Genomic DNA, 27058 nt, shown 5'->3' on the forward strand with positions numbered 1-27058 from the left:
TTTGGCCCTCAGCTGTTTTCTTTGGAGTAATATGGCCCTCACCGCTTTACGAGTTGTGCAGGCCTGCTCTAAACAATTAGCCAGCCACAACTATGTCCTGACTGAACTGCAGTTGGGAAATTTACAGGTGAGGGGTCAGATTTCAGAAGTTAAAACAGAATCCTTCATCTGGTGTCACGTGATAGTGCAGATTGATCAGTAAAAAAAATGAATAGTTTTAGTCTCTGTAAACTCCTCTGTTTAAATACACTGACATACTGCACCTTAGAAAAGCTGTCCCTCTTACTGACACACCCTCCAAGAAAAAGTTTTTCTTTAACAATCCCTCCCCTAAACTGTGCTCAGATTGAGAGTACCATTAACTATGCTATTACACAAACAAGGAAGTTACCCATATAAACAGTCATGTTAATTTCAGCTTTATTGAAAGCACAAGAGAAAAATCAATGCAAGCACAATGAAAAAAGTAAAACAACCAGGGAGACAAATTTTTATGCCAAGCTTTTTGAGAGGCATTATAAACAACTGCAGGAAATTGTTTAATTTCCTTTAATTATGCTCAATAAATTGGCATCTCATATAGCAATTGGCAAGACAATCCATCTGCCTGCCAACATAGGAAGGTTCCTTACGGCTTATTTTCAGGTTCTTTGTCTAGTTTAAGATACCTCTATCAATGGAGTCTCCCAATACCTAATAAAGCACTACCACGGATTAGCCGATTAAACAAATGGTAACAGTCCCTCTAGCTTCTCCCTTATGTTGTTCTGACAAAATTTCTGTCAATAAACCCTGTCAAGAGTTATTCTTCCATGTATGGTATATCCAAAACACAGAAGAAAGGCCATGATTCCAGATTAATGGTTTTATAGTGGAGGCTACATTATACTGTTTAGACAAAAGAACTTGGTAAAGCAACTAAAAAGGTAGATTTATTGTTTGTGACCAGTATACAGATCACTACTTATTATACATCTGAACACAAGTCCAGATGTTTACAATTATCATTTTTTTCAGTATTAAGTGTCTAAAAATAGTTCAAACAGAACTTCTCACCTTCAACAGCATAAAATGGGAAGAGGGAACCTCATGTATGGGATATTCTTACTCAGTAAGAACTGTTTATAAAATGCATTTGTCTTTCATCATATCTTTTTATAGATTATGGGAAGTATTCCTGGATTGTAGATGTACTTCCACATTTGGCATTTTATTAGAGTGTAGGCCATTAACTTGTTTTAAAATAAATTTTAAGATTAATTGAAGTAGACAGATTTAAGGCAGAGTGGAAGATTACAGAATTAGCATTTTACTAGACACTTTCCTTGTCTTGGCTCAAGCGTGTAGCAAACTCTACTAATGTTCGTGTGGGTCGTCCTGCCATGCCTTTTCGAAGATAAGGAACCTCATCTTTATTTGCCATCACACCAGCAATATCTAAATGAGCCCAGTTAGCTGTAGTCACAAATTCTTTCAGGAAGGCAGCAGCTGTGCATGCGCCTCCAGCTCTGTTGCGGGTGGAGGGAGAAGAGAAAAAAAGTTGATTTTTAAAAACTTCAACAACTCTAAGTCAACAACAAAATGTACACTGAATAGTTAGCTACTCTCCAGCAACTGGGGTTCTTCAATATGTTTTAATTAGTGTGGATCCACTGAAGGTAGGGTGACCAGATGTCCTGATTTTATAGGGACAGTCCAGATATTTGGGACTTTTTTTTTTTTTTATGGGCTCCTATTACTCCCCAAACCGTCCCAATTTTTCACACTTGCTATCTGGTCACCCTAACTGAAGGTGTGCATGCACCTCACGTGCATGAGATTGGAAGCTTCTGCATAGCTGTAGATGCACCCTGTGCTGTCTAATGCTTCCATACAAGGGCATAAAGGGTGAAGCAGCTGGAACTCTCCCTCAGTTCTCTCTCAATTAAAAGCTGAGGACTTCAAAAAGTGGGGACTGAGGGCAGGGCAGATCCATGCTGCACTACAACATCTCAAAAGAACCACAGGGTAAGAAACCATTCTTCCTTCTTCAAGTATGCATCAGTGTGGAGTAGCAAGCAGTATCGCCTCAGGATGATGGAAATGAAGAGTCTCAGTTTCAAATGACAGAAGCACTGCTCTGCTGAACTTGGCATCAGATCTGGCAGCCATGTTAAGGACATAATGTTTAACAAAAGTCAGTGGGTTGCTACGTTGTAGATCTCAGATACTAGCATGCTTCTGAACCAAGCTGACAACACTGCCTGTGTGTGTCTTGGTGTTTGCAGGGAGAGGCTTGCCAGTTATCTGATGGCAGGTGGAAATACATTGCTTTTGTCCACTTAGAGGTTCTCTTGTGACAAAATGTTCTGGTATTTTGATGGGTCACATAGGCCCACAAAGAGGTGGAGAGACAATCTAAAAGACTTGCTCCTGTTTCAAAACATCTGGAGTATGTAACTTTTCTCCCTGTGTTGAGTGTGGTTTCAGGAACAAGACTGGTAAATTAATTGATTGATTTAGGTGAAATTCTGAGACCACTTCAGGGATGAACTTAGGGTGCAGTCTCAGCATAACTGTGTCCCTGTGAAAGAAGGTGTAAGGAGGTCCAGCCCTGAGAGCTTGGAGCTCATTAGCATTCTCTTCTGAGGTAACAGCAACGTGAGGGTAAGATGATGTACCAAGCAATCAGACAGCAGCTCAAGAGGATGCTCCATGAGCTTCTGGCGAATAATATTGAGATTCCGTGCAGAAGCTGGCAGACAGGTGAGTGAGTATTCAGGAGGTCCTTGAGAAAACTGATGGAGAGTTGTGGCTGCCCTTTATGCACTCAGACAAGAGCATGAGGCAGCTCAAGATGCATGCATGGCCCCCAATATTCAAAAGACTTATTTTGTGACATGAGGCACATGTACCTCTACAGGGGATCCACACTAACACGCATTTGAAGAACACAGTAATACTCAATGTTTGGTAGAATTACAGAGCCCTGCAGTTGTTTAAACATAATATTACCCCTCTCCCAGACATGTGCGGTGATAGTACTGGTATTCTGTTCCCCAGCTTCCAGATATGCTGGTTGCATCATTTTAGGATGGTAGAGCTTCTTTTCTTTGGTGAAGCTGGCCCACTCTCACCCGCTTTGCAGAGAAACATGCCCCTAGGTACACAAAGGGCGAACTCTTCATGTTTCACAGTGTGCAAGGACGGGACTGTTACATACTCTTGGGCAGGACACAGAGTGGGGCTGGGGAGGTTCATTGTGTGCTCTCCCCCTGAACAAGAGCTGTTGTCACCATCTGATCCTAAATTGACAAATCAAGATTTGGCTCTATATTTTAGCAATTTTTAAAAGTAAAAATACTGAAATCCCAACTCCTGTTTTAAAATCTAACTGTACTAGTGCATGTTAGTGCAAGTTCAAAGCATTCCAGTAACCATGGAAATGCTGGCTATTTCTAAAGCAATAACATGATGATAAACAGGTATATCAGTCAAGACAAGGGTTGCTGCATTTCAGTTAAATAATGTACCTGCTATATTTTCCAACATTACTGAGGTCTGCAAGTGGACAATCGGTAACTTGTTTTGTGTAATGTTCAAAGAGAGGCATTCTCCAAACACGGTCTCCTGTCAAAATACTGGCCTACAGAAGAAACAACTGTTATACTTGGGACATATTGATGTGGTATTTTTTGTTTAGATGGACTATGCAAGTACTGTAATGTATATTGTAATCGTAGCTCTGGGTGGACTAGGTAGTTATGAAACCACTTCGAAATTAGTAACACAAGGTAACTTCCGGCATCTGGAAAAAAAAAATGCTAGAAAAATAAAAGATGAAACTCAATTTTGGATGCTTTAAATTTTGCCCTCGGTTTATGAGAAAAAAAGAGCCAATTTTCTGCAAGACTCATTTTTCTGCTGGTAATGCAGATTTTTCATAAATCACTTCCTCTGGAGAATTCCCTCAGGAATTATAGTTTGACTATATATTGGGCATTTTAAAGAATTTAATGAATGACATCTAATCAAGACCAATTCACCTTTTAACACAAGTTACTGGAAACCAGTAGACCTAGAGCTTATAATTAAGCAATAAGCCATAGGAGGGTGTGTATCCTTGAGACTCAGGTGCATACTACCAGTGCACTGTAAACTACCCAAGAAGTGTATCAATGAGCTAACAATTCACACACACATACAACTTATGCTTCTCAATTAAATACAATTAAAAAAAATAAAACCTCTCCTCCCCCCCCCCCCCCCCCCCCCCCCCCCCCCCCCAAACCACTGTATTTTAAAATGTAATACAATATCTGTCATCTCACTTATATAAGAGAGACCTTCAGGAACATATACACCTAACATTTAAAAAAAAAAATCCATTGTATGGCCTACCTCATAAAGGTGAGTCCAAAGCCAAGGTGAACTGGTAAAAACTCCAGTTGCAGCAGATCCTAATGCTACATCCATGGCACCTGTAAAATACCACCCTGTAAATTATACCTCTTGCTCTTGGAGATGGAGCAGAACATTTCTTTTGCATTCTACCTTCCAATTGTATTTTTAAAGATGATTTCCTGTCCTTATCCCCAGTGGAGTCTTGGTACTCTTGCGTTTACTTGAAAAAGTATTATTGAAAACCTGCTCCTTTGTTAATTAGTATATAATCAGTAACGGGCCCAATTGTGCCCTCTGGTCTACCCAGATGGAGACAAATGTCATCCCTCTCACATGGAAAGGGAGGGGCAGGTATCTCCACAACAGCATCCCCCCTTGCCCAGGATCCTGTGGAAGGTTGTCTGGATGGAAGAGGGCAGGTTGACAAATACTATGTCCCCTGTACCATGATCATCAGGCAAGAATGGAAGCACAATCCAGGTCTTTTTAGCAACAGGAATTCCCCTTTCAGGAGGATCTAGTCATCAGCTGGCTAAATCCTAATAGTACAGATAGAATGAGTGACAATAGAATCATAGAATATCAGGGTTGGAAGGGACCTCGGGAGATCATCTAGTCCAACTGGCAGGACCAATTCCCAGACAGATTTTCGCCCCAGATCCCTAACTGGCCCCCTCAAGGATTGAACTCACAACCCTGGGTTTAGCAGGCAAGCTGCCCAAAATAAAATGGTAGATGGCCCTAATCTCCTATAGATCCCTAGGCACAAGAAATCATCTAACACCTGTTCCATAGTTCACACAACAATCTGGGAGGAAACTTGCATACTTACTTTCCTTTATAACTGGCCTGCCATGGATTTTACCACAGAAAGGGGTGGTCTGGCCAATAACCTTAATATGGACTTTTTATACAGCCAGTTTTAGAAGTTCCTTGTCCTTCAGCTCTGTAGTTACCATTTGGGGCACATTAAAGGCACACTGTCAGGTAACTGAAGCCCAAAATAATATTTTCTTACAGAATTTGTAATGGCGTGGCACCCACCTCTCATGAGCGCCCCTTCCAGTCAGGTACGTCTGCGATCTTTAAATAGCTTCCTCCCTGGAGGCAATGGTTTCACCTTCTTGGTCTACTCTGGCCCCAGCTCTTCAGCTGGGCCACTAAGTAGTTCAGTTCCCCTTCTGGGGGTTTCTCGCTGTCCAATTGTAAACCAGTTTCCCAGTGGCCTATGAGTGGTAGAGAGGGTCCAAGGCCTGCCCACTAATCTGGGTTCCAGACCAGAGACCCTAAGAATACCAGCCATGTGTTGCAGTGTCCCTTTAACTATACTGCTTTCAGTTCCATGGACCACTTCCCTAGGCCCCAGCCTTTGTCAAAGCTTCAGCCTTACCTCAGGGCTCATCTAAATTCAGACCCAGCAATCAGCCAGGAGCTCTCTCTTCACTCCCCTAGTCCCTGTGAGCACTGAGCTGTCCATGGTGCTGCAGTTCCCTCTGGCCAGCCAGGAGCACCAGCTGCACTCCTATAGCTCCTGCAAGGAACTGACTCTCTCTGGCTCTGCAGCTTCTTTTATATGGCCCTCTGGACCCTGACTGGCTGCTTCCTGCAGCCTCTCTGCTTAGTTGATTCCCCTGCAGTAACTCTAGGCTGCTTGGAGGATTTCTCTACTGTGCCTTTCTTGGGATCAGTGTGGCAGGACCCTGAGGCCTCCAGCAGGGGGGCTCTGGGCCTAGTCCACCCCGTCAAAGAATTCTTATAAGTATTCAGGTGAAACAGGAGTTTGAAATTCCCTTGCAGTGTTTGTAATCTAAACTTTTCAGCTTAAAAACCCACGAAAACTGAAGCTTACATCATTGTCTAAAACAGAGTGAATACAAGTCAACATGCCAATCCAATTAAAGGGAAAATACCCTACCAAAATATTGACCCATGTATAAGACAAAGGGCTTACACACTAGTATAACTGGTGCCACAGAGCTACTTCTTGATGCTGACCCTTCTTAGGACACGTAGGGTATGTCTACACTGCAGTTAGATACCCATGACTGCCCTGTGCCAGCTTACGGGGTCGGACTGTGGGGCTGTTTAATTGTGGTGTAGACATTTGGGCCAGGGCTCTAGGATCCTGCGAGGTGGAAGGATCCCAGAGCTATCTCAGGCTGCAGCCCAAGCCTGAATTTCTACACCGCAATTAAACAGCCCCACAGCCCAAGCCCCGTGAGCTTGAGCAAGCCGACACTGGGCAGTCATGGGTTTCTAACTGCAGTGTAGACATACCCTGGGTACCCAGGCAATAATGAGGCGGCCCATTTTAACAACAGAGCATACCAAAACTGAATGCTCTGCAGGAGACCTGCACAAATCAGAAGCATGCCGAGCTTTGGCTCCTTTTCATCTGCCTGACACCGAGATACCCCAGGCAGAAGCAGCACTATCATGGTGGTGGCAACTACCTTCTTTTCCTCTGGGCTGTCAAGTAGCTCAAGGGGAAGTTACTTTTGTATAAGCCAGTAATCCTGAAATCAGCTTCCTCTTTGGCTGCAGAATCTGGCATATACATGAGTATATATCGGGGTGGGCAAACTTTTTGACCCGAGGGCCACAACTGGATGGGGAAATTGTATGCAGGGCCATGAATGTAGGACTAGGGCAGGGGTGTGGGAGGGAGTGCAGTGTGCAGGAGGGGCTCAAGGTGCAGGAAGGGTGCGGGGTGTGGCAGGGGCTCAGGGCAGGAGGTTGGGGTGCAGGAGGGGTGCGCGGAGTACGGGAGGAGACTCAGGGCACGAGGTTGGGGTGCGGGGGGGTGTGGCAAGGGGGCTCAAGGCAGGGGGCGGGGTGCAGGAGGGATGCAGGGCACGGCAGGGGGTTGGGGTGCAGGAGGGGGCTCAAGGCAGGGGATTAGAGGGCTCAGGGCAGGGGGCTTGGGTGCGGGGTGCAGGGTCCGGCCCCGTACCACTTACCTCGAGTGGCTCTGGAGTGGCAGCAGCGCACAGCGGGGCCAAGGCAAGCTCCCTGTCTGCCCTGGCCCCGCACCGCTCCCAGAAATGGCATGTCCAGCAGTGGCTCCTGGGGGTGGGATGGGGCAGGTGGCTCTGCCATGCGCTGCCCTTGCCGGTGGGTATAACCCCCCTCCCCCGCGGCCCAAGGGCCGCAGGGACATGGTGCCAGCCACTTCCAGGAGTGTTGCCGGCCCAGGACAGGCAGGGACCCTGCCTTAGCTCTGCTGCGCCATGGGACTGGCAATCCGGCGGGCCGGATTTAAAGCCCCGACAGGCAGGATCTGGCCTGCGGGCTGTAGTTTGCCCTCCGCCGATATATGTTAGCATAAGTGATTAAACAAATGTAATTTAAGGCATTATTAGACATATACATAAAGAATTCTTTGGTTTCACATATGCATTTTAACCCAATGAAATACTGTTTGTAAACGAAAGATTTCCTATTTTTTTTATGACAACTGCTTTACTGTGATGTATGTGAACAGAAAAGTTACATTTTATTTTTTAATATTTTTAAAAATAAAACTACAACCCTCATGCATAAACAAGGAGGACAAAATACACAAAGTTCTCATTTATTAATAGAACTCCTAAGAAATGTGTTTTTCCATTATGAGAAACTGTTTTGCAACATGAAGCAGGAAAAGGAAATTAGTTACCTGTTAGTGTCGCAGCATTCACAATGGCCCTTGCATTAAAATTGTGGGCATAACAGAGAGCATCAGCTAATAGCAACCTTCCCTCTGCATCTGTGTTATCAACCTGTAGATACAAGGGGGGCGGGGGGGGGGGGGAAGAAAGTCATCTACTCAAAAGTTCCCCTTTACTTGATTTGCTTCTTAAAAATTCTTTTTAAAGAGATCAGCTGGGTTTTTGGCTATCAGGCTGAAAGTGATCTGTGCATTACAGCTTGTGTAATAACTGCAAGAAGTTGAAATTTATTTTCTAATATAAATACAAAACAAAAACTATTTTGACGATCAATTATTTTTCCAAGTGATCTTAGGTAAGTGAACTAGAACAGGACACTAAAATCAACCCAAGATGGAGTTGTCAAGCATTCACAAAAAGCTTATTTTTAATATAAATCAGGGAACCTCACAGCACTGCTGCCAGGCCTCCCATGCCAGGGCTCGTAGGTGTCAGCAGCATAGAGCAGGGCAGGAGGGTACAGCAGAAGATTGGCTGCTGACCCCTGCAAAGCCCATGGAAATCCAATGGCTATTATCTAGCAGCTGCAAGGGGACCTAGTCAGTGGAAATAAAGATCCTACTGGAACTATATTGCCAGGAGGGAAAAGGAACTGTAGAGTAGCACAGAGACAGGAGATATCCCGGTAAATGGTTCCGACATCTGTAGATTCAGAGATCTGTTTCCTCCCTCCAAAAATATATGGCCCCTGCAGCCCCTCCTGTTTGAGGGGGTGCATTATAGTGAACTTAGCATGATAACCCTTGTGGTGCTTTCCTGAGCCTCTGGCTCTGGCAGAGGGTGATGAGGCCCCTGAGAAGCACAGTGGTTTAGAACTCGATAGTCATACATATAGCTTGGTGAAACCTCAAGGAACAGAAAGGTTCCTAATGTCAAAGTCATGAATGGGGGGTAACAGAATTACACAGAAATTCTGGAAGGAAAATATTGATTTATCCATCAATTCCTACAGGGAAACAACAGTCTATAGCATTAGGGCATGTGTTAAGAATTTAACCAAAGTGGGGAATGATTATGTATTGCAGATTAAACACAAAATATGTATTTTAGGCCCTGATTCTGCAAGCTGCTTTGCACAGCAGACCCTGTGCCTATGGAGAGACCTGGTGTTATGTGATGCTCACCCCAGACAAGGCCTGGAGGGGTTGAAATGGCTAGGCAGACCAATTAACTGCCCAGACTACACCTGAAGGAGGAGACAAGGAATAGGCCAATAACTGGAAATGGGCTCAGCTGGACAGGAACAGGAAGCAGTCTACAGTCACTCCCTGGGAGGAAGAAGGTTGGGCTGGCAAACCCAGAGAGAGAGGGAGAAGCCAGAAAAGTAGGAAGAAGTCCAGAAAAACAGCAGCAATGGGTAGGACTGTACAGACCTTGGCTACTTGTTATAGGGTCCCTGGGTTAGAACCCAGTATTGAAGGCAGGCCTGGGTTCCCCTACCAGCCACTGGGAAGTGACACAGGGAGTTGGAGATGCCAGCCATACAGCTGGTCCGGAAGGACTTTGAATTCCCCAGAAGGGGAGGGCCTTAGTGACCTGGCCAGATGGCCAAGCCATGAACAGGAAGCAGCAGCTCTGGGAGTGAGAAGGGCCGCAGGGTGAAAGAGACGATGGGGAGAGACACCACCAGAGGAGGGCAGTGCCTGACAAGAGCTAACCCCCAGTGCCACCAGAAGGAGACACCATGTGCGGTGAGTGGACCTTGCGACATCCGAGTTCCACATATGTGGAGCAGTTTGTAGGGTCAACGCCTTGGTTATATCAGCAGAAGAGTAATGCTCTCGTGTTTTACAAAAGAGGTGCCTGGAAGAGGGCCTTGAAAATGTACCAAAAGCAACTACTGCTTTGCACACTGTTTGAAGACTCTCTAACTCTGGCTTTATAAGCACTATAACAGCCTCCTCTATGGATACAGCAGATTCTGGAAAATGTATGTGACTGGGCTTTTTACTTTTCCCTAGTAATTTATAATGTTTTTGCAAATACAAAAAGACCCCCAAAACTGAAAGAATGCTCTGTTAGCAATTTTAGTTAAATCAGTGAATTTACACAGTAGGAGAAATACATTTGTTTTTAAAAATAGTCTTTGTGCACTACTTATAACAGAAGTTGAAACAGTAAAACTTGATTAATGAATGTGTCTAAAACCAACTTGGTTTGCAATGAATGTGTCTAAAACCAACTTAACACACACATACCTGGATTGTTTTCCCATTCTTAGCCCTAACAACATCTCCAGGCTTGTTTGCCCTACTGCTGGGCATATTTTCACAGAGAGGTGCCAAACCTGAAGGGAAAAGAAAGAATTACTGCAATGTATCATGGGTTTCTAAATTCAGTAGTTACAGAAAAATTACTTAAAAGACAACTCTTTACACTAAAATCATTTGTAACAGAAGGATAGCATTCTTGTCTGGAATGTACATACAATTTCTAGATTTGCATCTGAAATTTCCTGTCTGAAGAATGACAACGATCCAAATTTCTCCATTAGTGACATTTCAGTATTACACAATTAAGTCTGCACATTTATCTTTAACATGCTGCATTCCCTAACCTATGCTATTTTTACACCATGTGTTACACCTGATTTACATCAAGTGAGGTCAGAATCAGGCACATGGTCTTGAAAAAAGAGTTGTGAGCATCTCATCTCAATGGTGAGGCTCCCCCTCAATAAGTTGAACCTTACAACATGTGGCACTATATGCATATTTCATATCCTTATAAAGGGCTGTTTATTTCTGGAATTCTAAAGCTCTCTGGGGAATTTCAAGAGCATCTCATTCCAAACTAACATTTTACAATGTCAAAAGAAAGAGATCCAGGGGAACCATTATACAGCACTGACATAAGGGCAGCTGGGGAAGATGGTAAAGAGCCCAAGTCAATGCTGTGGTTCCATCTGTGGCTATAGTGATAAGGAAAATGGCAGTCCACCAGCCACACACAAGGAGAAGCCCATGATCTTGTGTTCTGGACAGAGCATACTAAAAAGGATAATGCTGGGCTGACATGAAGTTGTTTTCAGAACATCTTTAATTCCCATAAAGTTGGGGTTTCTCAAGCTTGTTAGTTGTGTCAACCTCCTCCTGGACATCCACTTTTGCCACTGTGTGAATCAACTCATTTATTCACAGTTGCACAACATGCTGTGGCAACTACAACCACTGCTTACATGGGAAAATATTAAAAAGTGATTTAGCTATCCACATCTCCATCCTTAAGAGTGGCTCCTAAGGGAGGCAAGTAGGCTGACTCCTTCTCATTTCCAGCTGCTTTTGCAGGTATCTTTGCAATGAAGGGCCAGGGCATTTGTAAAAGCAGTTGGAAACAAAAGGAGAGTTAGCAACACGTGGCCTTACAGCTCTTCACAGACCATCTGCAAGTGCTCCCTGGACCAAGTATTTTTTAATACTAGCTGAACTAATGGAATTGCTCCTTTACCTCAACAGCAAGGGCTCGTTTTTCTGGAACCAAAGACTGCAAGTTCTATTCCCAATACTGGATTTGTGAGCAGTTAGCAGACAACATATGTTTAGTTATACACTGGTACTTTGCACATCAGATTCATATCCTCTCTCCCCTCAACACTGGGTGCTTTTGTTCCATACTAGGGTTTACCTTATTAACGATGTATAAACTCAATATTGCTGCCCCAAAAATGGCGTTTTTGTGATTTACATAGTCAGCCACCAGTACTTCAACAATATATGCCTTGGAGACACTAACATTTTTTTTTATCAGTTTTATTCATATACTAAGGGCTGGTCCACACTAAGCCCCCAGTTTGAACTAAGATACGCAACTTCAGCTACGTGAATAACGTAGCTGAAGTCGAAGTATCTTAGTTCGAACTTAAAGGTACTTACCGCGGGTCCACATGCGGCAGGCAGGCTCCCCCGTCGACTCCGCCTACTCCTCTCGCAGAGCAGGATTACCGGCGTCAACGGCGAGCACTTCCGGGATCAATTTATTGCGTCTAGACAAGATGCGATAAATAGATCCCAGAAGATCGATTGCTTGCTGCCGAACCAGCGGCTAAGTATAGATGTACCCTAATATACTGTAAAAAGGCCATTCCTTTTGACAGCATATATTTTAAGTTAGATTTTCCATCCTTTTGGGGATGCAACATGCCAGTCTATGATCTTGAGACCTTCTTTGATGAACATTTCTACATTAAATGGTCTCTATTATGGTAGACGAGTCCTCTTTTTTTCAAACAAAGAAAGTGTAATTATCTGTAAATCAACACTAGTCATCAGGAGTATCCCATGGGAGTCAGGCATCTCCTGCAAGTCCCAAATGCTCCCAACTCCTTTAAGACATCAATGGATAAGCACCTCACAGGATCAACCCCAGTGTGGGTGTCAGAACGGTTTTCATCCAGACCATTTATGAGACGCCACCCACCATAAGAGATTCTCCAGTAGTTTATATTACTAGATATACCCTATTCTGTTTCTTTGTAACAATGTATTGAGACTAACTGTTAATTTCCTTAATCTGTAGGTCTCAAACACCAAACAAGTAGTGCTCAGATTGATGCACAGGTATTTTTGACATGCAGCTCCAACGAGACAGAGACAAAAGACTCCACCCAATTCTATGAGTCATGCATTCCCCTCATAAAAAAAAGTTTTAATTCAGTCTTGCAAAATTTTTCTCACCCAGGGTAGGCAATTTTTGATGGTGAGTAAAATATTGGGATTTTTTACATTGTTATGAAAGCAAGTAGGTGATGTGATTAGCCTGGTAAGTGTCCACGAAAATTCTGAGCAGCCATTTCCATTACTGAAATTAAAATAGTTTTGCCCTAATGTAACATTTTAAATCATATTTTCTGATGTTCTCCCCTTTGCCCCCAACTTACCAATTATATTAAGAGGTAGATTTAGTGTTGCTGCTGTCACAATGGCTGAACACACAGTTGCTGCTCCTCCCATATCTGCTCTCATTGCATCCATACCTGAAGAAGGCTTAAGTGAAATGCCACCACTGGGGATGCACAGATCAAGAATAGACATTCTAGAAAAATCTCATTCAGCACATAGAAACCTCACACCACATGCTTTAAAATAACTATTTTGTCCATCTGTATGTTTATGACAATAATATCAATAGTTTATTATTGTTTTTTAATTTCCTAGTATTCTAAAAAGCAGTATATCTGGTTTTAGTAAAACCAATCTCCTCATATCAATTTAATATGACTCAATAAAACATCTCTGAGATAATCTGCAACATGCTAAAATGTAACAAGGTAAACACACTGAATTACATTTAGGAAAACAAAGATAAGGGGATTTAAAATAAGGGAAAGTGATAGCCCTAGTAAATCAGTTTAAATAAAGTGCAGTAGATTAATAAATTAGTCAGTAGTTAGGTCTTCCAGGTGAGAGTTTTGAGAGGAAATTCTGTAGGAAGTTAAAAAAAAAACAACTATTTTCACTCTGCCAAAACACGCTGCAGAAACAAAGCAGATGCTTCAGTGACTGTAGACTCTAAGAAGCATATACCTCATTTAGAGCTGTAACCGGGCCAAAAAAAAAAACAAAAACAAAAACCCACAAGTCTGTTCTACATCTGCTGTTGGCCCACTAAGGCTCCATCTCCCCTTTGGAAGCAACAAGGTACAGTAGACCCTCAGAGTTATGAATGCCTCAGTAATGAAGGTTGTTTGGAACTCTGAAATGTTTGTAACTCTGAACAAAACGTTAAGATTGTTCTTCCCAAAGTTTACAGTTAAACATTGACTTAATACAGCTTTGAAACTTTACCATGGAGAAGAAAAAATGCTGCTTTTAACCATCTTAATTTAAATGAAACAAGCACAGAAACAGTTTCCTTACCTTGTCAATTTTTTTTTTAAACTTTCCCTTTATTTGTAGATAGTTTACATTTAACACAGTACTGTGCTGTATTTGCTTTTTTTTTTTTGGGTCTCTGCAGCTACCTGATCGCATACTTCTGGTTCCAAATCAGGTGTGTGGTTGACCAGTCAGTTCATAACTCTGCTGCTCTGAGTTTGTAATGCCAATACACTCAACCTTGCTGTGTTCCCAGGGAGAGTGGTAGAGTCTACCACATATAACAGATTCACAGGAATGATAAAAGCATCTCTTTGTATATATAATATTAGAGGGACACTGGCAAGAATTCATCTGTGCCTGGCTGAGATCAGCAGCCCAGAGAATAAATGTTAACTAATTTCTGACACTATAATCCCTTTATCTCCATGGCAGAGTTCCAAAACTAGTCCATCTGAGCCAAAGAACCCTACCTTCCCTCCTGCCCACCACCACCAAGGTTACTGAGGAGAAAGGGGAGGGTAAAAAGCAGGGAGCCTCTTCACTTGGATCAGGAGATCCCTTTGTCTCTCCAGAATGATGGGGGGTGGCGGAGGCCCCCACACCAGCAGTCAGGATGGGAGAGTCCTAACTCACCCACTTACTCTGATGTATAGTAAACATATATAAAACAAAACTACTATTGATATTGGGACTCATCAGTTTCTCTCTTTATCACCTGCCCAGCCCCACGCATGGGGGTTGCAGTAGCTTCCTTGGCCTCCAGGGGGAGACAGATGGTTAAAAGATGGGCACTGTGCTGCACAGCACATGTAAGCGAGCATTCCTTTTTCCTCCTGAGCAGCTGCACACACACCAGGCCACAGGCATGTTTGGTTTTCATTTTGCTCTTGCACTGGAGGCTAAATTTTCCTCTGGACCGGTTGAGCCACAGCACAGCCAGTGTATCTGACCTTCTGAAGTAACATTTGGATTTTTTGATTGGAATATGCTTCTCAAAGTTTCTTTAAAAGGTGAGCTGCAAAGCTTTTTGCAAACAAATTTTTTAAAAACTTCTCATTAAAATCTCAGACCAAGACAACAACATTGGCACATACAAAGCCTTGAAATTACCATTAAATACATTTTAGAACAGCAGCATTTAAAATCCATTCTTTTCTCATTCTCCTGACAAACCATAAGTTGAGGAATTTTCACTTCCCTTGAAACAGTTGATAAAGCCAAGCATGCATAGTAGTGGCCAACTTGTACAAGGGAAACACAGGATCCCCATCTCTGAGCTTGGCAGGGAAGTGAAAAAGGGACAGGTTTTCAAAGATCCTGTTTTAAATGCATTTATCTGCAATACTGTATTTAGGTCTCCATATATTCTGCTAGGGGTTTGAGATCTTCAGTGAATTATTAAAGTTTTGCACAACTTGTACAATTTTATTGTGTTGTGTTTTTCATATAATTTTACATACCAATTACTAGTTCTCGTTTCATGAATTTCCTCTGAAATGCTATTTATCAGCATCACTAAACAGAAGTGGGCAATAATGGATTATTTCCTCCGTGAATAAAATAAAAGAAATTGCCAAACTCTTCGTGGTATTTTCCCAAATTTTGTTAAAGCAAGCTGTTCTGACTGGAGAATGTTTTCTTCTAGTCATTTGCAACAGAATATCTAACTGTAAATAGTAAGTGGGGTTGTTTCAAATATTGTTGATTTTTCAATGGAAATACCAAGATGCCTATTAGTAAATTTTCTTTGATAATCTCAAATTTGTTGGCATACTTGCTCCCAATTTCTCCCTCTCCTCTGCAATTTAACGGCCCATTTTACAAACAATAGATCGGTAAAGTGTTAGCTAATCTGGCTGTTTTTTTAGAAAAAAGAGTGAGTGACACAATGGCAAATATTTTTGCAATACCCACTTTTTTTTTTTATAAGCACCTCAATTCCTCCACAATTGGATTATAGTTTTTGTTTCAGTCATAAAAATATTAGCAAACATACCTATCAAAGGTAACTCCTTTTCCAACAAACACTAACGGAGAGTCATTTGCATTAGCACTGCCTGAATAGTGAATCTCCAAGAAGACTGGAGGCTCATCTGAGCCCTTAGCTACACTCAAGAATGCTCCCATCTGTTGTTCTTCTATCCATGCTTTTGACCTATAATAAAAAAAAGATTTTAATAAGATCCATTACAAAAAGAGACTAGAAAAAATTAATTGTGCGATCAATCGCGCTGTTCAACAATAAAATACCATTTATTTTAAATATATTTGGATGTTTACTGAATTTTCAAATGTATTAATTTCAGTTACAACACCGAATACAAAGTGTACAGTGCTCTCTTTATTTTTTATTACAAATATTTGCACTGTAAAAAACAAAAAAAATTTATTTTTCAATTCACCTCATACAAGTACTGTAGTGCAATCTCTTTATCATGAAAGTTGAACTTACAAATATAGAATTATGTTTAAAAAAGATCATAATTCTTAAGAGTTTTAAACATGTCTGCAAGCAATTCTGTTTTTCCTAAATGACAGATTGCAGATTGTATATTCACTGGGAAGTAATACGAAAAGACTGTCAGGCTTCCTCTTCTGTAGTTTTTTAGGCAGCTTGTCATATTACAAAAGTAATTAACATATTCGTCTTGTTTCTTTATTTTTGTCCCAGCAGTCTATCTCTGCCTACTGTAGCGACTGGAAGTCCTGCTCTTGATACTGAGAATAACTTGCTATTTCTGGGCACCAACAAAGCTTTCAGTTATTTAAAGTTTACAGACTGTTGCACAAATACTTTCCTTGCATTTGTCATTGTGAACGGCAAAAGGGTAAAAATAAGCAAGTTCATTACAAACTCCAGGAACATTTTACATGCTGCATCTTAATCAATTACAACTTACAGAAAAGGAATGATTTAAATTGAACATACCTTATATGGACCTTCACATTGCTATTAACACTTCTGAGTTTCTGTTCAATAACTTCAGCAAATTTCATTGGTGTTATATAATTAGCCGGGGCCTCCATCAAATAGCGAGCCAGGTTTTGACCCTCAGCAAACATGACACCTTTTTGCCAGGCTTCCTTGCCATCACTAAACAAACACCACATAATTATAATTGAACCCTTGCAAAAATAAGATTGTCAGTATTCAATTGTTGTCTATATTTTGAAAAGAAAGCTGCCCCACTAAGGAGAGGTGAGAAGGAACATTACATTACCTCTATTATTATAGGAACATGGGAACTGCCATACTGGGTTAGACTTGAAGTCCACCTAACCTAGTCCAGTACCTGTCTATGGCAATGGTTAGCTGGTGATGGTGATGTTTCAGAGGAAGGTGCATGAACCCTGCAGTAGAAGATATGGTATACTCTCTGCACCCATATTAGGTCTCGTAATAGTTAGAGACTGGCTTAAGCCCTGAAGCATGAGGTTGAATATCCCTTCCAAAATATGTGTTTACAGTAACAACAACAACTCTGGACATTCTTATTCTCCACATACCTGTCCAATCCATTTTTGAATCTTGCTAAAATTATGATTATTAATTGATAAAGGTGGAGCTTGGATAGTGGGATCCCCGTTTCAAAGCATAGTTCTGGTCAATGAATTGTCAACAATCACAGAAAGGTGTTCATAGAGGGATATCCCTAAATCCAATGCCTGCTGTGCTATCAAGGAGCTCGCAACACTACTATGAGGAAGGGAAGTATTATTGCCCCATTTTACAGATGGGGACCTGAGACACCAAGAAAATAAGTGATTGGCTCAGAGTTGAACAGGGGAAGTCTGTGACAGAGCTGGAATTGAACCCAACTCTTCTTAATCCCACTCCAGTGCCTTAGTCACAAAGCCACAATTATACTTGAGAAGTCAGTTGTTTCATAAAGACCAGTAATCCTGAGTGACTCTCAAGGTATCTGTTGCCCTGGGAAAGGGATGAGTGTGGCACTGAGGCTTATTAGTATAGGATTAGGTTGAGAGATTTACCTAGACGACTACTTGGCAGGGTGCAGCTTCCCTCTTTCAAGGAAGGAACTGTCCCATGCATATCCGGGATTCACTCCCTAGCAGCAGGGAAGATGTCGGAGGCTGGTAGGGGAGGGGATATAAAAGAAGCCATTGAACTTTTCTGAGAAAGTGCTATATTACTGAGAGAAGTTCTGTTATTTGTCTCATCTCCCAAGGAGAGGCCAATGCCATTCAGAATCCAAAAGGAGCGTGTGTCATTTTTCTTGTTGCGTAAAAAATAGATCACTAGATACACTGTGATAGGCAATGTATGTAAGACATGCTGGGGTTCAAGAGTTTATCAGAACTCAAAAAAGAATCAGGCATTTCTGAACAACAAAATAAACAGAGGAGATATAAATCCATGCACTTCAGGGCACAAACCAACCTCTAAGTGACAAAGGTTAGGAAGTGTCTTCCCCATGGATCCAGTATTATAATTGTTCACTGGGGGTTTCTTGCAATTTCTTCTGACATACCTGGTACTGGCCACTGCTAGAGACAAGGTATAAAGTGGACCTCTGGTGTGATCTGCTATAGCATTTCTCATGTCTTAGAAGGATTTGTTCATTTAGAGAGAGGAGAGAGAGAGAAAAAACGAACTCCTGCATTTCTGAGTTTTTGGGCCTAGTACCATTAAAAGCACTGTACACATCATAAAACAGACAGTTGTTTTTGCCCCTTCTTTCTTAATCCCATTCCCTTCTCTGCTGCAGGGAAGCACTTAGGAGAGGAAAAACAAACAACATGACACACTAGCAATGGCAATTAGACATGCAAAGAAAATGCTGTAAAGATGTCTCTGCTGCTAAAATATTTTATGCAATACCAACTAAAAGGGAGGTGGGGGGAAAAGGAGTGATACATACTCTAGGTATCCAAATGTTTCACAAGTAAAACTTTAGTTTGCCATCACCTTCCATGTAGCTGAGCAGTAACTACGGGTTTCTTTTTTTGCTTAAGTTCATTGTATTCATATAGCCCAAGAACAGCTCCTTCTGCAGCAGACTGAGCATCTCCACAGGGATCTACTTCAACACAAGGGACCTCCAGGTCCTGAACCTGTCTGCATCCAACTGGAAAATACAATACATCAATACGTGAGTACCAACTGCAGCAGCAAAATTCCTGAGGTAATTAATATAACTTTTCAAGGAAAGAACCCAGTTCTATTGACACCTGGTAGATTCTGGCATAAACCAGCTGAAAAAAATATTCAATAGAGCAAAGCCTATAGCAGCAATGTTTAAAAAGCAGAGTATTGGTATTCATCATGCAACTCTGAATATAACTTATCAAATAAGCAATTCAGCAAGGGTTGAAAGACAAAACTAAAGTTCTTAAAACTACACAACTTTAGAGTACTTCAGCTGACCAAAGCCTGTAGCCATCAGAAATGAAGTTGTAATACAGTGTGTTGCTAGTATAACTTAAATAGCAGTTAGTTTTTTAAAGTCACAAAAGCCTTTTGATTCAAAAGGTGCATTTATGCACAGCAGAAAATATGAACGTATTCCATAAACAAAACACTTGTTTAAGAGGGACTCCCATATAGCAGCCCCGCCTGGAAGCACCCTCCTGCTGCAGGTTGGGGCATGACAGACACATCTGCCTCAGTTTCCCTCTTTCAGCATCCCCAGTAACTCCACTCCGGCTTTGTCTACTACCCCTTCTTGGTGCTGGTTTATTACAGCAGCATAACATACATGGTCCAAAACACAGGCCCCAAAACCCAAGCCCGTTTCTCACCCCTGTGTAGTCATTAAGATCACCTGTTGTCTTATCCCATGACATCCTACATATCACCCTGGCATCTTCATCCATGTCCAGACTCTCTGTCAGTCCACGCCAGCCTTGTACCAGAACAGCCACCCCAGCCCTTTCAAGTGGAGTGCAACCCTGCTCTTCCCAGCAGGAACCCCTGCCAGTCTCTCTGCTTGGGAACATCCTTGCCAGGGGAGCATCTTTCACTCTGCTTGGCCCTCCCATGATTCCTCTGGGACCAGCTCTCCAGCCCTGCAGATATCAGCGGGTAATCTCCTCCATTGCTTGCCTGCCTTCAGCTCTCTTTGGCCCTTGGCTCTGGGTTACAGCCAGCAAACAACTCTCCTTCCTGCTGCTCCTCCTGCCTTCAGCCCTCACTCTCTGGCTTGGGGATATCAGTCAGCAAATCTGTCACTCTTTTTTTTGCCTTCAGCTTTCTCCCAGGTCCCAAACATACAATTTTTGGCAACTCTCAGCTACCCCGACTCCCACATAGGCAGCTCTGATTCACCAGGTCTCTCCAACTCACTGGATCTCTTCCTGTCTGGGTCTCCCTGGTCTTTTACAGCATCCAGGTGCTGTCCAACCCACTTAATTGGCCAACTAGGAGCACCTGTTCTGGCACAGGGGTGCTGGACCTACTTCATTTACTGGGGCCAGCCACCCTGTGACAAGGACTAAGGTTAAATGCAATATCCCTCTCAATTAAAATGCTAGAAAGCAAGGTTATACCAAATTATAAGACACCACATAAATATGCCCAATGCTCACACAGCATGATTTCACTGATTCCGAGAGACAGACTTCACAAATTCACATGGAACTTTCTTCAGCCCCCAACTGATGGGGGAAAAGGGCAAATATAGTGACAATCTATAAAAAGGGAAATAAGGACAACCCGGGGAATTACAGACCAGTCAGCTTTAGTGTTCCCTCTAATTTTTCCCACCCGTGTGTGGAATGAATTTTGTTATGTGCACCAAAATGGAGGTGATGTATGACACATCACCTTCATATCAGTGCACATAACAAAATTCATGTGGTAGGGCTAGGGCCAAGGGGTTCGGAGTGTGGAAGGGGGCTTAGGGATGGGGCAGAGGGTTGGGGTGCAGGGGTGTGAGGGCTCCAGCTGGCAGTGCAGGCTCCGGGGTGAGGCCAGGGATGAGGGGTTTGGGGTGCAGGAGGGTGCTTTGGGGCTATGGCGGGGAGAGAGGACTCTCCCCATCTCTCTCTCTCTCTGCAGCAGCCTCTCCCCGCTGCAGCAGCTCCAAGACTGGGGCCACAGGATAGATGCCCCTCCCCTAACCCCTACAGGTCTAGGCCAGGGCTGGGTTTAGGGAGGGGTGCCCCGTGACAGGTCTGGGCCGCGCCACCCTGGCTGGGTCTGGGCTGCGCTACACTGCCCCTCCCCAGCCATGGTTGGGGGCCGGGCTAGGTTGGGGCCGGGAGAAGGGCGCCCCTCCCTCAGTAGGTCCCCAGGTGGGTTCCCTGAGCACCTATGCGTCACTAAATAGGCTGCTGCGCGGCCACACGGCCTCGCAGCTTACAGGGAACTTAAGTCAGCTTAACTTCAGTACCCCGAAAGATAATGGAACAAATAATCAAGCAATCAGTTTGTAAATACCTAGAAGATAAAAAGGTGATAAGTAAGAGTCAGCACGGATTTGTAAAGAACAAATTGTGTCAAACCAACCTAATATCCTTCTCTGACACGGTAATAAGCCTTGTCGATAGGGGGAAGCAGTAGATGTGGTTTATCTTGAATTTAATAAGGCTATCTCACATGAACGTCTCATAAACAAATTAGGGAAATACAACCTAGATGGAGCTACTGTAAGGTGGGTGCATAACTGGTTGGAAAACCGTTCCCAGAGAGTAGTTATCAGTGGTTCACAGTCAAACTGAAAGGACATATCAAGTGGAGTCCTGCAGGAATCAGTTCTGGATCTGGTTCTTCTTCAATATCTTCATCAATGATTTGAAGAATGGCATAGAGAGTGCACTTATAAAGTTTGTGGATGATACCAAGCTGGGAGGGGTTGCAAGTGCTTTGGAGAACAGGATTAAAATTCAAAATGATCTGGACAAACTGGAGAAATGGTCTGAAGAAAATAGGATGAAATTCAATAAGGACAAATGCAAAGTACTCCACTTAGGAAGGAACAATCAGTTGCACACATACAAAATGGGAAATGACTGCCTAGGAAGGAGTACTGCAGAAAGGAATCTAGGGGTCATAGTGGACCATAAGCTAAATATGAGTCAATCATGTAACACTGTTGCAAAAAAAAGCAAATATTTTGTGATTTGTTAGCAAAAGTGTTGTAAGCAAGACACAAAAAGTAATTCTTCCACTCTACTCTGCACTCACTAGGCCTCAACTGGAGTATTGTGTCCAGTTCTGGGTGCCATATCTCAGGAAAGATGTGGACAAATTGGAGAAAGTCCAGAGAAGAGCAACAAAAATGATTAAAGGTCTAGAAAACATGACTTATGAGGAAAGATTGAAAAAATTGGGTTTGCTTAGTCTGGAGAAGAGAAAACTGAAGGGGGCCATGATAACAAGTACATAAAAGGTATTTACAAGGAGGAGGGAGAAAAATTGTTCTCAACCTCTGAGGAAAGGACAAGAAGCAATAAGCTTAAATTGCATCAAGGGCAGTTTAAGTCAGACATTTGGAAAAATTGTCAGGATAGTTAAGCTTGGGAATAAATTTTCCTAGGGAGGTTGTGGAATCTCCATTACAGGAGATATTTAAGAGCAGGTTAGACAAACACCTGTCAGGAATGGTCTAGTTAATACCTAGTCCTGCCATGAATGCAGGGGACTGGACTACATGACCTCTTGAGGTCCCTTCCAGTCCTACGATTCTCTGATGATGAAACACATAATATATCATGTTATATTGTCAAGGATATCAAAGTCTTAATTACCACCTAAGCAACAACAGGAAATATTTAAGGTTGTCATATGTGCACAGATTAGGGGCACACTGAGCATGGTTATAATCTTGTCAATTTCACTGATACTCACATAGTGAAGTGAAAGTGACACGGGTCTTTTCAATTTCATGCTACTTGGGAAAGCTATGAGAAGCAGATTCTTCAGACAAACAACTCTAGTCTTAGGAAGACTACTCTACATTGATTCATATTTGGAAGGTTATCTCCACAACCATAAGGCTATAGTTTGGGGGTTGAGAGGAGGGGAGGGTTGGGTTTTGTTTAAAAACATGGAAAATATATATTCTGCAAAAAATTAAAGACCTAGGCCCTTTTCTCACCAGGGAAACCTTCCCACTTGTCAGCAGTGAGTGAATTTTCCAAGCCATGCATTAGGTCTTATGCTTTAAAACAAAATGTGTTATGGCCTGTTTGATTTAAGTTCATGTGCTTCATCAAAAATGGAATGTATCACGTTACAGCAGGGCTTCAATAGATCAAATACTTGCAAAAGGAACAAATATTAAATGAAAACAAGTTAACCTGCAACAGCTGTCCGAATATTTTCTTTGTCCTCATTCCAGTTTTCTTGATCATTTACTCCAGCAGCCTTCTTACCCAAGCCAACAACTACAACACTTGGAAAATCCTGTGCAAAACCAACACACAAGCAGATTTAATTTTTTCACTCTGATTGCCATGATGGAAGGTTAATATCAATGATAAAGAGCATTCTTTTTAAATGAAGGCAAACATAACATGAAAATACATCCATTATCGTTAGCATATTATGATAGTGATCTTGTCTCTATCTCTCAGTAATCTTGCATAAGCAGATGGACAACTTCACTGTTATCTAATTGTTAACATTTATGTGTATTATTGTGGTGCGTAGAGGACCCAGTCAGGGTCCCATTGTGCTACGCCCTGTACACACACACACACACACACACACACTCTGAGAAGTTGGTGTCTGCCTCAAAAAGAAATCTAAGTAATAGGACTGTTCTTATTGGTTAGGGCTTTATGTTCAGTATAACATGACAAGGACTGTGCACTTTTCAGCCTGTCCCCACCTATTAGTCTACACGGCATGGCAGGATGCCTCCATCCTGAGCAAGGGTATTTACCATTGTGGCTGCTCCACAACTCAAGGGCAGCAGGCCACTGGCTAACTGATATTCTGCACACATACCCCTACCTCTTGAGCACTACAGAGAGAAAGGAGAAAAAGGTCTCAAAAGGGCAAACTGTCTTTCTGCACCTTACCACTGCTGAGAGCTCTTTCTAGTGCTGCTATGCACTGAAAAATTATTTAAAATGTGTCTCCATCCATAAAGATATAGAGGTGGAGGGATCCCCACTCCTCCTGAGCGGGATAAAGTTACGAGAACATTCAACTTGAGGTCTCCTCACACTTCTATTACAAAAACTATGCTCTTTCAGTTTATAACAACAATGAGGAGTCTGGTGGCACTTTAAAGACTAACAGATTTATTTGGGCATAAGCTTTCATGGGTAGAAAACCACTTCTTCAGATCCACAAAAACTTATGCCCAAATAAATCTGTTCGTCTTTAAGGTGTCACCAGACTCTGTTGTTTTTGTGGATACAGACTAACACAGATACCCCTCTGCTACAGTTTATAATAATCAGTTTTCAAACTGCTGCACCGCGCAACATCCAGCTCACAAGAGACGGCAGCTAGTGCAAGCTTTCCAGCCCGGCTCCAGCCAATAGTGATTTGAACGGTCTTCTTTTTATCACTTTTTCATGCTCTTGGGAGAGAATTGCGTAGGGTCCAATTCTGCAGCCTTTTCATGCAAGGAATCCCTACTTACTTTAATGGCAGTGCCGCATGCTACAGAATTGGGATTTTGGGACCTGATCTAATCTTCAGTGAAATCCATGGGAGTCTTTCCACTGACTCTGTGGGCCCTTGTAAAGGAACTTAGATAGAGAAGGCAAAAATCACTAAAAGTATTTTTTTGAAATCTTAGAAAAAACACAGTATAGCAACACATTAAATTCAAACACCACAGTATTTAATGAGAGAGTATAACATTCTGCTGTAATAATATGCTGCACCCAGAATAAGCTTATAATAAGGAATAATGCCAAGACTCAAATTCAAGCCACCCAGTCGTCATTATACTTACAAAAATTCAAGATTCATACCTGATGCAAGCCATGAAATAGGCGTGTTTTGCCTTTCTTCAAAGGAGGCCCAGATCTAGAACACAAAAAAGTGCCATGAGCGCTTTTAAAACAGAGATCCTGATTTTTGTGGTAATAATTTTATTCTCCAATCATGCAATATTCCTTAACTTCACACAGGGGCACTGGCTAAGAATAGATTCAAAGGGAAACATACTACCTACAGAATCACCATCTCCACTTCCTGCTGCACTGTTTTTTCATTAGAGGTCCCCTTATCTGATTCTGGCTAAACAATTGGGTTAAGTCAGTAAATATGAATGTCAGTGCATGAGGTGGTACGGCTGCAAACTAGAACAATCAATAAAGATGTATTTTCTGTGTTTACAATATCTTAAAAAATATAAGAAACTGATCTAAACACTTACATAGACAATAACTCTGTCAGCTTTCCAGATATAAGTCTATCAAAAGTCTCTCCGGCATTAGTAAACTGAGGAACCGTCTCTTCTTTTTCTTTTGCATAGACTCCTAAGACAAGGCCCTTTAAAAAAACAAAAAGTACACTAATGCAAGATACTATTTTTCTAAATAATATATATTGAGATTTGATAAATGTTTCTGAACATAACCATAATACTGTATGAAATAGGTTTAGTGAACTCACTTTATTAAATAATCTAGAGTCTAAAGTATAAAGTCATGATTAGATAAATCAGGATACAAGCCCAGACCAAAAGTAACATTCTTTAAACAGGAGAAAGAAAGAGATATAATATGAATAATGCCATGCTTCAGATCATTGTGCTACTTTTTAAAGGTATTTAGGTAAGTAGGGATACAGATTGGCAAGTGCTTTATAAAATCCTACTAAGCACCTACCTGAATTTTGGCACCCTCAATACCTTTAAAAATCTGGTTCATTATGTATAAAAATGAAGTTTCCAGACACAAATTTAAAATACAGGCTATTTTGTTTGTTAATTAACATTATCTCTGAACAGGCACATCTTGAAAAAAGGAAAAAGTTACATTGTTTGCGACTGAGTCAGGGTCAAGGACATTATCAGGTGCACTGAGAAGGAAACAAAACCACCAAACAAGAGGAAATCACGTGCAGGAGGGCTCTGCATTGGCAGCCGGTCGAAGATCAGCTGTCAACCTACAGAACCCTAACAAATCTTTCTAGAACTTCAGGACGTCCCAGGTGCTGACTCTGGCCCCAATCCCACAAAGCCAGAGGTTTAACTCTAAGCACGACACTCGCAAGGACTTCCATGCAACTACCCCAGCGCACGTGCGGGGGGGGGGGGGGGGCGGGGGGGGGGGGGGCAGCAGCTAAACCAGCGAGTGAAGAGGGCCGGGAAAAGCCGGGGGATGATGATACTTAATGGGCAGCCTGGCCAGTCTTCACAGACAAGGGCGACTGTCGGGGACAACCCAGCTACCGTCTCCCCGACCCACCCCTGTCCGAGCCCCGCCCCTCGGGTGTCCGCCCTGCCGCTGGCATTTCCACCCTCGGACACAGACACGCGTGGCCAGGACAGCGCCTGTCTGCAGCCAGTCACTCCGCTCCCCTCCATGCACTGCCCCCAGCCCCGCACCCTTTACCTTGCACCCCGCGCTGCTGCTGTAGCCCCGCGGGGCGGGGGAAGGCCCCTGGCAGGGCCAGCAGCAGGAGAAAGGGGGAGCCCTGCCGAGGCTGCGGCGAACGAGCCTCCTCAGCGGCGGCAGCAGCAGCATGACCAGCCCGGCGGCAGCGCGCGTCCCCGGCCGCAGCAGGCAGGCAGGGAAGGAAGGAGAGAGCGTGTCCCGCCCCTCTGACCTCGGCGCACGCCGCGTGCTTCGGGGGCCGGGCCTTCGCCTGGGGCTCCCGGGAAAGGCCAGGAGCAGTGGGGACAGGCCTGGCTCACTGGGGAAGCCGGGAGTGGTGTGTTTCTGGCGCACGGGGTAGCCAGGCGCGAGGGTCTGGCTGACTCCTGCAGAAGGAGGCAGGAGCAGCCTCGTGGCTAATTTAAAGGGGCTCTTGGTTTTGTTGTGCTGCGGTGTTCAGTATCTGCGGGTGCAGAGACAATCTCGTCTGAACTGCTGTCCCCCTGTTTTCCTTCCCCCTACCACCCGAGACTTTGGGAACATCTGGATTTGGAGCTGGACTATGTGGCTCGGGGTCATTTGTATATAAAATCACACACAAAGACTACCTTAAAAGGACATGGTTAAGGTTGCAAAGTCAGCACTCAAGAGTTAGGAAATGCCTGAAATAATGGGATC

The 27058-nt window shown here is 43.0% G+C and overlaps 1 protein-coding gene across 1 annotated transcript; it reads right to left on the bottom strand.

The window, feature by feature from the left end:
- Positions 1–398: 398 nt before the first annotated feature.
- LAP3 (leucine aminopeptidase 3) lies at positions 399–26594 on the bottom strand. The gene is made up of 13 exons (XM_034772064.1): positions 26399–26594; positions 25216–25331; positions 24809–24863; positions 23174–23279; positions 18840–18999; positions 16839–17003; positions 15906–16064; positions 12970–13094; positions 10292–10380; positions 8042–8144; positions 4381–4460; positions 3513–3625; positions 399–1508 (listed from the first exon to the last, which is right to left on the bottom strand). The coding sequence occupies exons 1-13, from the start codon at positions 26528–26530 to the stop codon at positions 1313–1315; spliced, it is 1599 nt and encodes a 532-aa protein (XP_034627955.1). The 5' UTR covers positions 26531–26594; the 3' UTR covers positions 399–1312.
- Between the last annotated feature and the right edge of the window lie 464 nt (positions 26595–27058).

Source organism: Trachemys scripta, chromosome 5 (genome assembly GCF_013100865.1).
Source record: "Trachemys scripta elegans isolate TJP31775 chromosome 5, CAS_Tse_1.0, whole genome shotgun sequence".
Lineage (NCBI taxonomy): Eukaryota > Metazoa > Chordata > Testudines > Emydidae > Trachemys > Trachemys scripta.

Coding starts and splice junctions, on each gene's coding strand:
- LAP3 (XM_034772064.1), bottom strand. CDS start 26,530: ATGCTGCTGCTGCCGCCGCTGAGGAGGCTCGTTCGCCGCAGCCTCGGC. Junction 8,145..10,291: donor AGAATGGGAAAACAATCCAG/GTATGTGTGTGT, acceptor TTGTATCTACAG/GTTGATAACACAGATGCAGA. Junction 3,626..4,380: donor TTTGGACTCACCTTTATGAG/GTAGGCCATACA, acceptor TTTCTTCTGTAG/GCCAGTATTTTGACAGGAGA.